Genomic DNA, 15,073 nt, shown 5'->3' with positions numbered 1-15,073 from the left:
TCATGCCCTAATTTAATCTTAAAAACAAACCTGCCATTTTTCAATCCATATCCCTCTCTACCCTCCCTATTCGTGTACCCATCTAAGTGCCTCTTAAATGTCTTCAATGTGCCTACTTCCAGGTTGCTACCACTCTCTGCGTTAAAAAAAACTACCCTTCAATTTTTGCCCCTCTCATCTTGAACCTGTGCCCCTCTGTAATTGAAAGTTCAACTCTGGGGGGAAAAGCCTCTGACTATCCACCCTATCTATGCCCCTCTCAATTATGTAGACCTCTATCAGGTCTCCTCTCAGCCAGTGAAAACCGTCTTTCCAGTGAAAACAATCCTAGTCTTTTTAACCTTTCCTCATAGCTAATGCCCTGGAGACCAGGCAAAATCCTGGTGAGCCTTCTCTGTACTCTCTCCCAAGCTTCCACATCCTTCTGGTAGTGCAGTGACCAAAACTGCACACAATACTCCAAATGTGGCCTAAAAGGGTTTTATATAGCTGCAACATGGTTTGCCAACTCTTGTACTCCACCCCCTGGGCAATGAAGGCAAGCATGCCACATGCCCTCTTAATCACCTTGGCTACCTGTGTTGCCACTTTCATTATCAGACTATTTATCTGACATCTTGTACTGGATGGACAGAAACTTCTTATGAAATTTGGTGAAGACCGGACTTGTTTTCAATCCCTGCTCCAAACTCTGAGCAGCTAACTCTCTCTGACCATGTGAAACTAAAATAGACTTTGTAGCTTTTTGTATCACAACTAAGCTTCTGTTAATGTACATGTGCCATCACCAAGGCGACCTATTCCCAACTCTTTAATATTGTTCCCGTACCTGCTTCTGAAACCGTCATTTGTGCTTTCATTATCCCTAGACTTCTCTCTTCCAGCTCGCTCTGCACACACAAATGTGAGGTGATATAATGTGAGGTCAACTTAATTTACTGCAAGTGCTCTTTCCCCCAAGAACCTCTCTTCACTCACTTGTCTCCCATTTGAGCAGTGTCTTGAATTTAAAAACAAATTCTCATTGGTGTATAAATTTTTTTTTTTTGTTTTTTTTTGTGGCCTTGCCACTTCTTATCTGTCTCATCTCCTCTTTACATTGTCAATTTCTGGTCAGTGAACATCCCAGGTTCTTTAATTACTTCACTAGTGGTGGCTGCAGCTTCTGTTGACTCAGTAGTCATGCCTCTGTAGCTATTCTTCCTCCAAGCCTCTCTTTGAAAGCTGCCTCCTTGCCTGAGCTTCTGGTCAATGGTTTAATATCCATAGTTCCTGTTTTGTTATGGTGCTCCTATGTAGCTCCTTGGGAGATTTTTATTATGTTAACTTGTGTTGACCTTGAAGTTATCAAACTTAGTGGTTTAACGTTATCACCAGGCATTTTTACAAAGTTCTCATTCAACCTGTTGTGTCTCTACTGCTTCTTTGAAAGAGCCATTTACTTAGCTTCACTTACCCTGTCCTATCAGAATTCCATGTGCAGTTTGCTTTCTTCAAACATTGATCCATTTCTTTTTTTATTAATGTGATTTCTGCTTCAATTGTTAAAACTGAGAAATTCCATGTCATAATGTCACTGACTAAAGCGTATCTTGACACTTTTTTAATCATGAAATTCATGTCCTTTTCTAACTGAGTTGCTGAACAAGTATACTTTACATGGTTTTTACCTTTTTTTATTTTCAAGGAAAGTTATAATTTTCATCGGCATCAATTTTCTTCTTGATTCTTTGTCTAATGAAAACAGACCCAGTTTATACCTCCTTGAAACTAATCCCTCTTTGTTCTTCCTAACCTGCCCTTTGATTTTTGTAGGTAATATTCCAGAAGTCTTTGCTTGAGTTGCTTTCATGAATGATTATGAACTTATAAACTAAAAGCAGGTGCAGACCACTTGATCCCTTGATCCTGTTCTACCATCCAATAAGATCATGGCTGATTTTCTTTTGTATTTCTAACTACCTCTCCATTAATCTACGAATGCAGGAGCAGGAACAGATTATTCAGCTCCTCTAGTCTTTGATGACATGTTAAATCATGGCTGAACAATAACTTCAATGTCGTATTCCTGTGCTATCTCCTTGAAGTCATTGATAACAATAAATTTATTAATCCGCCTTGAACTTAATGACCTGAGCTTCCAGAGCCCTCTGGAAAAATTTCCAAGGCATAACCACCCTTCTGAGTGAAGAGGTTCCTCATGTCAGTTCTGAAGCAACTTGCCTTTTATTCTGAAACTGTCCCCCGATTCTAGATCACACAACTAGCGAAACATCCTTGACAGATATACTCTATTTGTATCTGGGTCTTAGAAATATAACAAAGTGAATACCTCTTATTCTTCTCAACTGCAGAGAAATATAGGCAGGGGCTCCTCAATTTCTTTAAGACACTCCTGCCATTACATGAGTCTGTCTGGTGAACCTCCACTGCACACTCTGTGGCAAGTATATCCTCCCTTGAGAGCTAGAACTGCTGCAATACTTGGGAATGTACTCGCCAATATTCTATACACATGAAGCAGGACTTCTTTGCATTTTTAATCAAATCCTCTTGCGATAAAGATATTAACATGCTGTTTCACCCCCTTGTTGATCAATAATCTGTACCTCTGCATCCACTGTTTCTAAGGCACCCAATCCTTAGAATTTTGTAGTTTATGTCTCTAATGGGCAATCCTTGTATTCAAACAGTGATCCCTAATTCTAGATTGTCCTGCAAGAGGAATCATCCTTTCCGTGTCCATCCTATCAAGACTCCTTAGAGTCTTGTGTTTCAGCCAAGCTTATTACTCTTCTAATCATCAGCGCATACAAGCCTAGTTTGTTCAGCCCTTCCTCCAAACTAATACACCTGTTCCAGTTTATTGTCAACCTTTTTGAACTCCTTCCAAGGCATTATATCCTTTTTTAAACAAAGGCCAGTACTGGATACAGTACTCCAGATGTGGTCTCATCTAAGTCCTGAAGCATAGCCTCTCTATTTATATGTATTCAGTTCCCCTTGCAATAAATAAACAACATAGATTTTGTTAGCTGAGTTACTACTTGTATCTGTAGTCTTTTGAAATGCATGTACTAAACACCCAGGTCCCTTTGCACCACAGCTGAGATCTGTCACTGTTTAAATAATGTTTTTATGATCCTTGCCAAAATGTACAGTTTCACATTCTCCCATAATGTGCTCCATTTTCCTGATCTTTGCCCATCAAGGGTAGTATTTTCTGGGATACTACTGGTGCTATGTGTTACCGAGAATAGGAGCATTTGGCAAATTAATGCGTGGCTTAAGAGCTAGTGCAGGGGACAGGGATTCTGATTCTTGGATCATTGGGATCTTTGGGATCTTTGGTGTAGAGATGACCTGCACAAGACGGATGGGTTACACCTGAACTGGAAGAGGTCCAACATCCTGGTAGGGAGATTTGCTGGAAGGTTTAAAGTAGTCTGGCAGGGAGGTGGGATCCAAAGCAGTAGGCAGATGAAAAGGTTGAGGACAATATAGAAGTTAATGAGAACAACTTAAATAGTAAAGGCAGCGTTGGTAATCGTAGTACTACACAAGGCAGGCAAGAGCATGGCAGGAAGCAAGCAAAGTCTGCGTTAAACTGTTTTTTCACTGCAAGAGGCCTGACTGGTAAAGCAAACGAACTCTGGACCCGGAGGGGTCCACGTTTAGTTGTCTCTCCAGCTGCCACCAGAGTGTGCTGTTCTGCAAGCCGTTCTGTAACATGTTCTGTGAACTACTCATCTAGGCTGCCTTTGCCCATCTGATTATTATTGTTTTTTTTCTCCAGTCTATATGTAGATTAAAATCCCCAATGCATTTTTCTGACAAGCTGTCGTTAGTTTTCCTTTTGGACTGTAACACCACATGGTACATGTTGGGGGCATGTAAAGCCACAAATTTAGTTCTTGCTTTAATCCTTTCTCATCTCTACCCAAACAATTTGCACACATCCTGGTTTCTTGAACCTGCATCACACTGTATTGTCGTAGTGATAGAGCTGTCCAGTGTGGAAACAGACCCTTCAGCCCAACTTGTCCATGTCAACCAGATATCATACATAAATCTGGTCCCATTTGCCAGAATTTGGCCCATATCTCTCTCAAATCTTTCCTGTGCATATACACATCCAGATGCCTTTTTTAAATGTTGTAGTTGTAGTTGTAGTTGTACCAGCCTCCTCCACTTCCTCTGGCAGCTCATTCCATATACACGCTACCCTCTGTGTGAGAAAGTTACCTGTTAGGTCGCTTTGAAATCTTTCCTCATCTGAAACCTATGCCTTCTAGTTTGGGACTAGGCTATTTATGCTATCCATGTCCCTCATGAATTTATAAACCTCTAAGGTTACTCCTCAGCCTCCAACACTCCGTGGAAAATAGCCTATTCATCTTCTCCCTGGCACATCCCTTAAATCTTTTCTGAACCTCTTTCAAGTTTCACAACTTCTTTCCTATATCGGGAAGACCAGAATTGCGTGCACTATTCCAATAGTGGCCTAACCAATATCCTGTACAGCCATGACCTGACCTCCCAACTGCTATACTCAATGCAATGGCCAATAAAGGCAAGCATACCAAATGCTGACTTTGCTATCTTGTCTACCAGTGACTCCACCTTTTTTGGCGAATTATGAACCTGCACTCCAAGGCCTCGTTGTTCAGCAACACTCCCCAGGACTTTACCATTAAATGTATAGGTCCTGTCCTGGTTTGCCTTTTGCAAAATGCAGCATCTCACATTTATCTAAATTAAACTCCATTTGCCATTGCTTGGCCCATTAGCCCATCTGATCAAGGTTCGTTGTACTGAGGTAACCTTCTTGGTCCACTACACCACCAATTTTTGGTGTCATTTGCAAACTTACTAACCATATCTCCCATGTTCACATCCAAATAATTTTATATAAATGACAAAATCATAGACCCAGCACCTGTCCTTGTGGCACACCGATGGTCACAGGCCTCCAGTCTCAAAAACAATCCTCCATCATCACCTTCTGTCTTCTATCTTCAAGCCAGTTCTGTAGCCAAATGGCTAGTTCTTCCTATATTCCATGTGATCTAACCTTGCTACCATGTGAAACCTTACTGAATACTTTCTGAAGTCCATATAGATCACATTCACCACTCTGCCCTCATCACCTATATTGTGTTAATACCATCATTAATTCTTCACTTCCTCTCCTTGCTAAATGTTGTGAATCTTTTGTATGTCAAGTCCCAATTTCTTATCTTGCTGCCATGTTTCTGTAATAGCTACACTTTTAATCTACTACTGTTTATACTATCAGTTCAGCTGTTTTGTGCTGCATGCTACATGCAGTCAGAGTCTCTAGTTTTGTCCTTGGCTTTTTTTGTAAACTTGACTTTACTTGTTGATTTTGATGCTTAGATATGTACTTTATCCCTTTCTGTCAAAGTTTGTCATTTCCCATGTTGATGACTTTCTCACTTGCCTTGCCTTGTTTCTGCTCTTTTTTTTTTGTTTGGAAGTTTGGGAAAATGTTTAAAATCAATCAATGGCTTAAACAGGCTTGTGCAAGCTTATCCTAAACTCTTGTTTTGTGGAGTAAGTTGAATATTGTGCTGAGGAGCAGGACAAATGAGTTATGAGTTGACCATTCACAATTTTGGCTGATAGTTACATAGATATTTATCATTTCTCTAACTTGTTTCCTGTGTCATGCAATGTGTTTGCTTTATGTTTCAAATTTGTACGTTGCAGAAGGAAGGTTTTTTTTCTTAAATTGGCAGTTTCTGCTTTTGTTCACAGACTCAGTTGCAGGAAGAAGTTGAAAGGAGACAAGAGGACATGCAGAAATTTCTCAGGAACATAACGACAGAGCATGAGAAACGGCTAACAGAGGTTCAGGGTGCAAAACAAGGTAATCAAAACAGATGTTTGATCATCTTTTGCAAAATTCATTTAAAAAGTTGCTTTCATCCCACCTGTCCTCTTTTGCTCTCCTTGAGCAAATTTGCAAGATGCAGTTCTCTGGTTAGTCATTGCTTAGTATATTGTTGATCAAGGAATACATGTACATATCTGAATAATTATCTTGAAGTTGGACAGTAGAACTGACGGATCATCTGATTGCACACTTCCACTCATGTAGGATGTGCATCAGAAAAGTGGCTGCTACAGAACTTTCTTTTGGGCAGTAGAAATTTACCATTGCAGTCTGTTCCTTTGTTGTGCACATTGCATTATGGGGTTAGCCTTTCAACTGTGAGAGGTAGAGAAGTCCTTTTTACGTAGGTACCCCACTGCTTCCTTTTGGATGGTCATGGCCATATACTATTCAGCCTAATGGACTTGGAATGTTTTGCAGTGTTGAGTTGGTCATAGACTGAACTGCCTGGGAAACAATGTTGTGTATGCTTAACATTGTCCTTCAACCCATCAAGCATCTGGACTGCTAAAACCACCCCTCCTCTCTATTTATCTCAAAGCTCCCTTCCCGCTCCCCCATTTCTGAAGAAGGGTCCCGACCCAAAACACCAGCTTTCCTGCTCTTCTGCTGCCTGGCCTGCTGTGTTCCTCCAGTTCCACACTGTTATCTCTGACTCCAGCATCGGCAATTCTCATCTCTGAGCTGGCTATTCACCCTGTCCGTGCCACTCAACCTTGTATGCCTCTGTAGGGCCTTTTCTCCATGTTCTCTGTTCCAAAGAAAACAACCCAAGCTTATCCAGTCTCGCTTCATGGTTGAAATGCTTCATTCCAGGTAGAATCCTGGTGAAATTCAGCAGCTCACAAAGGCTTTAAAAAAAGCCATACATAAAAATCAAATTTAAAATAAATATAAAACATATATATCGGAAACAAGTATGGTACAGGATGGTGAGAAAAACACATGCTTAAACACACGGAAACCTGATAGCAAGCTTCTGTCACCCTTGGCACCTCTCGATGCAATCAGTATTTCCTGAGGAGGCTGAGGCCCTTGTTAGGTTACGGTGATTATTTTGCTGTTGTGTCTTGTGTTCCATGTTTTAGCTGAAAATGATGTTTACTGTAACTTCTACTTGATGCTTTGGATGAATTTTTTTGATGGGCATTGGCTATGCAGTTATTTACCTGGGTACGTGGAGTAGGTGAAAATTTTGTGATTTGTACCTCGGTCCTTAGGCACGTTTGAGTGGCTTCCCATATTTTTGTCAAGTTTGTGTGTTTAATTATGGTTTTTCTCTGTACCCTGTACCAGATACACTTGCTATTGTACTTTATTTATTTTTCACTCAATATTTATGTATGGCGTAATTTTTACTGTCTTTGATCCTTTCACCCAGCTACGCTCGCCACCCTGTTCAAAACAAAGTTACTGGCTATAGATTTACATTTGTTGGCTGATGGATTCTTAAAAATTGCTGATGTCTTTTGAGACTTCTACTTTTTTAAAAATTTAAACACTGTCTTCCTGGTTCCATATTAAACTAGCATGTACAAACTTTAGTCAGTGTTATTTTAATTGGTTTCAGTATTCAAAATCTCTCTTCCATTTAAGCATCTTGATTTTGGTTTACTCTTTTTACCCGAGTAAAGCAGTGTTACCTAACTTATCAGAAATCAATCAGGCTTTTGTAAAACTACTCACCAAATCACGTTTTCTTCTACGGCTCAGCAATCTAAGAGCAGCAAATACTGGGAGAGTTGAATTGCACTTTTGAAGAAATCCTTGCATTGACAATTTTCTTTTGCGCAGTACATACAAGACTCTCAGTTCTCTTTGCATATAGTCTTTTCTAAATTCTAGTGAGTGTTTGGCCACTGAAGGATTTCTGAGTTACAAAACGTAGGCTTTTGGGCTTTTTTTTCTTGCTGACTCTTAAGAGTCTGTCTGATTAGATCTGCAAGTGTTAAATGAGCCAATTTTCTTAGTTAGGAGTGAATCTCCTCCTTTCAGTTAGTCCATTTGTTATCATAATTCTGTTGTCACCATTGCATAGTACTGTACCCAATTCCAACTCGTAAGCAGGGTAGTCAACTCTAACTCATTGCTAGGTTATGTTAGGCAGGGTTAGTTGGGAGAGGATGTACAATAGGAGTCTGGAATAATGAGTTTGATCACAGTGCACAGCATTAGAATTGTGCTGCCTTTTTTAAATTCCTCGGTCCAAATCAAGTCAATTTGTGCATCTGCAAACTTATGCACGCTATAAACTATATTGCTGACTCTAGGTTTAATGGTTAGTGTTGTGTGTTACTTTTACTTTTTGCTTTCTGTATGACCATAAACAGTACTGCAGTACCCTCTATTTTGGGAATTTGAGATTTGTGAACAGGGCAAATGTCTGCCTTCAGCTAATCAGATTGCAACAGTTTTTATACAAAGCATGAAAAATCTGACCTGGGAAGTGTGTGTTGGACTGAACTCCAATGCAAAATCATGCACAGAACAAGCAAGTGACAAAATGAAGTATGGGCTAAGACAGGAGGTGAAGGAAGGGTTTTTTTTTTTTTTGTTCCAACATTATTGCTAGAGATAAATGAAAATATGAAGGAATGAGACTTGGTGCTGATTTTAAAAAATGGATTTGCAACGTGCCTTAGAGTTTTTAAAATATGTATTGTAGATTAGATTATAAGAGCAGAGTGGTTATTTTGGAGCTATACTGAACTTTGGTTAGACTTACACCTGGAATACTGTGTACTGTTCTTGTCCCCACAGCATAGAAAGGACATGATTGCACTGGAGAGTATGCAGAAGAGATTCACCAAGATGTTGCCTGGGGAGAGACTGAATAAAACTAGAGTTGTTTCCTTTGCAGCAGAGAAGATTAAGTGGGGAGCCTGATTTTGAGGTGTATAACATTTGTGAGGGGCATGAACAGTGTTAATAGAAGCCAGCTGTTCTCCTTGGTTGAAGGGTTAAGAACAAAAAGGGCATAATTTTGAAGTGAAACGCAGGAGGCTTTGAGGAAATAGATAACGGTGTGGAGCTGGAGGAACACAACGGGCCAGGCAGCATCAGAGGAGCAGAAAGTAGATGTTTCGGGTCGGGATGTTTTTGAGCCCAGAGGGTGATTGGGCAGGTGAGGTGTGTGGAATGCTGCGCATGGGAGATTAGTTGAGGTGGGAAACCTCAACCATTAAAAAGCACTTGAATGAGCACTTACAAGGCCATGGGTTTAGTGTGGAACATTAGGACGCAGTGTAGGTAGCAGTGTATTTATGGCGGTACAGACTTGATGGGTCAGAGTGTCTCTTCTGTACTGATTCTAGGACAACAAAAGTTTTATGTAAAGTTGAATGAACAGACCCCAATATTTTCCAGTATGTGGTTTATCAGGGTATTTAAAAAGCCAATTTTTCACTCCTAATGTATTTAAATGCCGTCACTTTCCAAAATTCTGGTAAAGTGACATTTTTGGAGGACCATGGCAAATGAGGCAGCGATTATCTTTATTTCTACGTATAGGCAAGCACATGCAGATGGTGTAACTTCATGTTCAAGTCAATTGAAGATTCCCTTGCGACAAAATCTGGGCCATTGGTTTTGTGTACCTGAAAATGCTAAATTGTGCACCAGTTATCATTGGGCAACAGTGACTGACTATTGTAACGTATGGAATTATGCTTATGACAATGTTAGTGAACTAAACATTTGTGGAGAAGAGCTACTTCAGTTTACAAAATGTGTGCTGACTTTTAAACTGGGCATCTAACTTAACAGTCGACAACACTGGAGATAATGAGAGAAAGTGGTACTTTTTTACAAGCATGAACAGAAGTGTCTTAACTTTATTGATTGTGACTTTATTGTAATATTTTCTTTAGATTTACAAAATAAACTTCTGGTTGCCGAAAATGAAATTGGCAGTAAAACCAAAGAGATCCAGAGCTTGCATAGTAAATTCACTGATACCATGGTGTCTAAACAACAACTAGAACAAAAGATTATGCAGCTGGTAACTGCAGAGCAAAAGCGAGCTACTGCAGATGAGACCCTGAAGAAACAAGTGCAGGTATTGGTAGTCATAGATCTAAGTGAAAAAACTGCATACAGGTTGATGCTCGGATTGTGTATTTTTCCTTCTGGAGGTGACTGCCTTCTCGTTGTCTCTGTCTCTCTGCTCTTCCCTTGTACCCCATCATCCCCTACTGCCCAAGGAGAGAATTCAGCGTGCAGATCGTTTTTATGTATGCTATTTTGTAACTGACCCTACTTAAGCAATGATTCTTACTGCATCCTGTCTTATAGATTCTCTATCTAGTCTGTGCAATTTTTAGAATTTTTTGTATGATCTTTATGCATTGACAGGTTTTATAACTGTGGAGGATTCTAAATAATTGCTCTTTTGGTATAACATTTGCTATTTCAGTTGTACAAGAGAAGAATTGAAATGTGAATCAGTCTTGATAATTGGCACAGTATTGCCAGAGGTTAAAGGTTATTTGGTGCCTTTTTGGGTGAGGAATGGTCCAGTATGGATTGTAACCTTTTGCACTTCCTCCTCCTCTCTTTTCTAATTACCCAATATAACTCCCCACTCCCATACACAAATGCACACTCTTTTTCCACCAACATACTTTCATGTTTTTTTTCTCCAATTACTAGAGTTAATTTTATCTTCACTAACTGATGCAAAAGCTTCTGTCTTTCCTGATGCCTATCCTGAGCAAAAATGCTTAGTTAATCTAAGAGTCATGGCTTTTAAAGACTTTTGGATGCTGAAGTAGGTTAGAAAAGTACAGGTGGAGCCATATAAATTACTGAAAATAGAATCCTAATTAGCAAATATGTTGATTGGAACAATGTAAACATTACGTTCAGAGAAGCGATTTTAAAGCTGTTGTGTATGCGTTATTTTCAAACATTTTGCTGCTTTTATCATGACATTTTTTCCACTCTCTTTGGCTGCTCGCTTGAAATAAAAGGACCTTCTGGAACAGAAACAAGCTATGAATGCTCAGATACAAAATCTTCATGCACAAGTGACATCACAGGTATAGTAACATTTCTGAAGGTGTCAATTTCAATTTGAGATTTAAAAATGTGCATTCTTCAAAACTTAGTTCTTTTTGAAGAAAACTTAAATGTAGGCTAAATTAGAGAATTCATGTTGAGTCAAGTATGACTTCTGTTCAGAAATGCAAGGTTTTGGAAAATGATTTTTTTTTTCCCACAGAGTGGAGGAGGAGCAAGGGGTTTTCCTATTCTATCCCTATCTGACTTTAATTTACACCCATTTTATGTCACTTTGGTATTGCACCACAGTTAACATCCAACTTGTCTTTTGCATTGGATCTTTACAGCATCTGTCCCATTGTTCCCCTTCTGCCTCTGGGCAAAAGTATTAGGGAAAAATGCCTGTTCCTAATACCTATTTTAGGTCTGAAGAAGTTATACCAGACTCAACATCGACTGTTTCTCTCTCCAAGATGGTACAAGAGCTGTTGAGTTACTCCATTTTTCTGTTTGTTTCAGATTTCCTGCTTCTACAATATTTTTGTTAATATTTAGAAAGACTAGTTTTAAAAACTGAACAACATTGCCATATTTGCAGTCAGTTTGTTGACTTAACCTAATTTCTGTTAGGGCTTGTACACTCCAAACATGTTGTGCTACTTAGGGGAGCTATGAAAATAAAATCAACCAAAGTTTGCTATTTTGGTCATACTCCTCATTAAGATACAGAAGTTGGTTATTTGGTCTTTTTTTAAGCTGTAATGCAATTGTGCTCAAAGAGCATGTGGATGTAGCTGTTGAAAGGTAGCAAAATTACTTTACTTTGCCTCCACAGTTGTATACTCTGCCACTGAAATTTCATTCAATAAAATTATGCAGTATGGATGTTAATGGACATTTTACTTTGCTACTGAAGTAAAATCTATGAAAGTGTGTTTAATCGCAGTTTGGGGGCAGATAATCCATGGTTATGGATTTTTTAAAATTAGTGACAGCTTTTAAAAAGTGCTCGTTTTGCCAGTAAAAATGTTGATGTACATCTTAGTTTTTAAGGGAAAAAATGAAAGAACTGTTGTAAATTCTGGGATCACCAGCTTTAATCTGAACGTTTCCCATCAAATGCAGAGAAAATAAATTTGTTCTCCATATGGTGATTGGACACTACTTTGGTATTTATATTTATACTTCAATTGGAAGTGCTTAAATTTCTGCTTAACTATTACAGACTCCAAACTATGTTCTGAGTAATGCAACTTTTTTGTTAACCTTAATCCATTTACATAAGTGTGTATGCATATTAATGCATCTTGTATCTTTTGATGTACTCTGCAGAAAACCTGATCAATATCGAAAATGAGTTTCCTGTTTCTAATATACTCAGTATTTCAGATTGTAACCAAAAATGCAGTTTGTCAAATTATGCATCTTCCTTCATTTTGTTTTTACATGTAGGCTTCTGCAGCATGTGTAGTGGATGAGTTGAAGAAAAAGTAAGTTTTTTTTGAATAAAATACACAACTGACCTTTTCAGTCATAGAGGACCCTGCTCAAGTTGAATAGAACTGACAATGAGGTCAGCAGGGAAGCCAGAGATGAGCAGGGTGGTACAACTTCATACTTTCTATAGGAAGATGCATCACCTTCTATGGCGAGTGCAGTTCTGTCCGCCCTTCAATTTGAAATCTCTCTCATTTGATGTTTGGCATTTCAGGAATTGGAGAAATATCAAATGGGGCCTCTTGATCTTTCCCTTTTTCACTAGTACAACTAATTAACTAGGAATCGTGAAGGGTAACATTAAATAAACATGGCCAATAATGTACATGGCTGCTCCATCCTATTCTGGGGTTTAACTGCTCCCCAAGGATTTAAAAGCTAACCTGTCACAGGCACTTGACTAAAATTGCTCCCTTTGCAAACACGTATCCTGCATCTTGGATATTTGTGTGTTAAAAGAAGCATAAAATGTGAACGTGTTGCTCACCATTGCTCAACCTTTTTTTGACTGACTGCTTTTTCATATGCATTTCCAATTGTTACTTTTGCTGGTTGTTGCTTGGTTGTACTGGCCTGCTATTTATTTGTAAGCTAAAACCTGGCTTTTGGCTAGAGTAGTGATTGGGCATTAAAAGCTAGCCTGAATTAGTATGTTCTGACACCTAACCTGGCCATACAGATCAAGGAAACAACTACGTTCGTTACAAAGGACAAAGTGACTACTGGGGTGGATATTTGAGAGGCGGGGTGGGATTGATCGTGATCTTTCTGGAACAGTCATTTTGAAAACTATTTAAGGGGTCTTGTGTTATGGTAGTGTCCCTACCTCTTTGCCTGAAGGCCTGGGTTCAAGTCCTTTTTCATGTGTCATAACCTGTCCAGACAGGTCTCTTTACATTTTGTTCATCTGGAGAATGCTGTTAAGGGATGGAGGGCACTAAATATATTGGGCCCAGAGGCATACGTCAGTGCCTTGGAGGGTAAAAGGAAAGATTAACCTGGATGTGCTTGTTGTTTTAACTCTGTCTTTAATTGTTCTGGGCCTTTGGTTTACTAAATGCAAGGCCTGTAAAGTAATTCAAGCCCACACATTTTGGCCATTGGTGAGATAATGTGAGGATAATCTATCACCTTGAATGCTTAATTAACGTAATTCCTTTCAATTTGAAGGATTGTGGAGCAAGACCAGCAAATAAAGTTGATGGAGGAATCTTTGGAAGATAGATATCTTTGTGTAACAAGCAAAGAACAGGACATACAGGTAAATAGTTTCCTTTAAAGAGCGTAGAACTATTTTCTAAATGTAGTTTGTGAATTTTCAGCTGTGTTGATTTGTCAAATTTGTTCAGATTTGTCCTTTTAAATGAGAATGATCTTTGCTTTAAAATCACGCAATTTTGAATAAATGTTGTCCTAAACTTTTTTCGTCCTGCTTCATGGGGTAGTAATGACGAGTCCTTTATGGTAACCTCTGCCAGTGCAGGAATTGAACCCAAACTATTGGCGTCACTCCGCACTGCCAAGCAGCTGTCCGACTACCTGCACCAACTGGCCGTTTTTCTTAATATTTCAGGAGTCCGTTAAATCAGTCACCTGGGCGACTGATTTGCGATGCAGAGTAACACCAATAGCAACGGCTCAATTCCTGAAATGATCGACAATGTAGAGCTGGGTACAGCACAGGAATGGGCCCTTCGGCCCACCATGTTGTGCTGAAAATGAAGCCAAATTTTAACTGAATCCTTTCTGCCTGCCCTTGGCCCATATCCCTCCATTACTTGCACATTCGTGTGATTATCTCCAAGTATCTAAAATGCCCCTGACATATCTGCCTCTATCCCTGCCCCAGCAAATACACTCCTACCACTTTTTGTGCTTAAAAAGGAAACTTGCTTCAAGTCTCTTTTGAACTTTCCCCTCTACCTTTAAATGCATGCCCCCTGATTTTAGACATTTCAACTTGGGGGCAAAAAGATTCTGACCATCAACCCTATCTATGCATCTCATAATTTTATAGACTCCTATCAAGATTCCTCCTGGCTCTGCTGCTCCAGAGAAAACCTGACTCTTTCTCGCCTCTCCTTGTAGTTGATACCCTCTAATCCAGGCAGCATCCTGGTAAACCTCTCTGCACCCTCTCCAAAGCTTTCACGTCCTTTCTGTAATGTGGTGATCAGAATTAAGTGCAATACTGTAAGTGAGGCCTAACCAAAGTTTTATAAAGCTGCAATGTGACATCCTAATTCTTGTACTCAATTCCCCAACCAATAAATTAAATCGTGCCATATCCTGCCATTAACTGTATACTTTTTTCTTAACATTTAGTCTTTCAAAGTGTGGCACCTCTTTCTTAGCCAGTTTAAACTCCCCTTTTCATTTCTGTGCCCATATTTGCAACTGATCTAGATCCCACTGTATCCTTTAACAAACTTCTACAGTATCCACAACTCCACCGATCTTTCTTTGTATCGTCTGCAAGCTCACTAACTCACCCATCTACCTTTTCCATCCATGTCATTTATATGACAAACAGCAGAGGTCCCACTAAGGGCCCCTGCAGAACACCACTAGCCATGGACCTCCAGCCTGAAAATCAACTTTCCGCCACTTCTCTCTCTCTTTCTTTCTCTCTCTCTTTCTTTCTCTCTCTCTTTC

General features: G+C 39.4%; 1 protein-coding gene across 3 annotated transcripts in view; it reads left to right on the top strand.

Annotated features, from left to right (window-relative positions):
- The window catches only part of LOC109927350 (kinectin), a 67,898-nt gene that overhangs the window by 26,298 nt on the left and 26,527 nt on the right, over window positions 1-15,073 (top strand). For all 3 annotated transcript variants that reach the window (XM_048599800.1, XM_020527341.2, XM_048599799.1), the window contains 5 exons: window positions 5,782-5,893; window positions 9,790-9,977; window positions 10,891-10,959; window positions 12,374-12,411; window positions 13,589-13,679. In XM_048599800.1, the coding sequence (XP_048455757.1) occupies window positions 5,782-5,893; window positions 9,790-9,977; window positions 10,891-10,959; window positions 12,374-12,411; window positions 13,589-13,679 (498 nt within the window). The remainder of the gene's footprint in view (window positions 1-5,781; window positions 5,894-9,789; window positions 9,978-10,890; window positions 10,960-12,373; window positions 12,412-13,588; window positions 13,680-15,073) is intronic.

This window comes from Rhincodon typus, chromosome 8 (assembly GCF_021869965.1).
Source record: "Rhincodon typus isolate 14 chromosome 8, sRhiTyp1.1, whole genome shotgun sequence".
In the NCBI taxonomy this organism is placed as follows: Eukaryota; Metazoa; Chordata; class Chondrichthyes; order Orectolobiformes; family Rhincodontidae; genus Rhincodon; species Rhincodon typus.
This window is presented reverse-complemented; position numbering and strand designations above follow the sequence as displayed.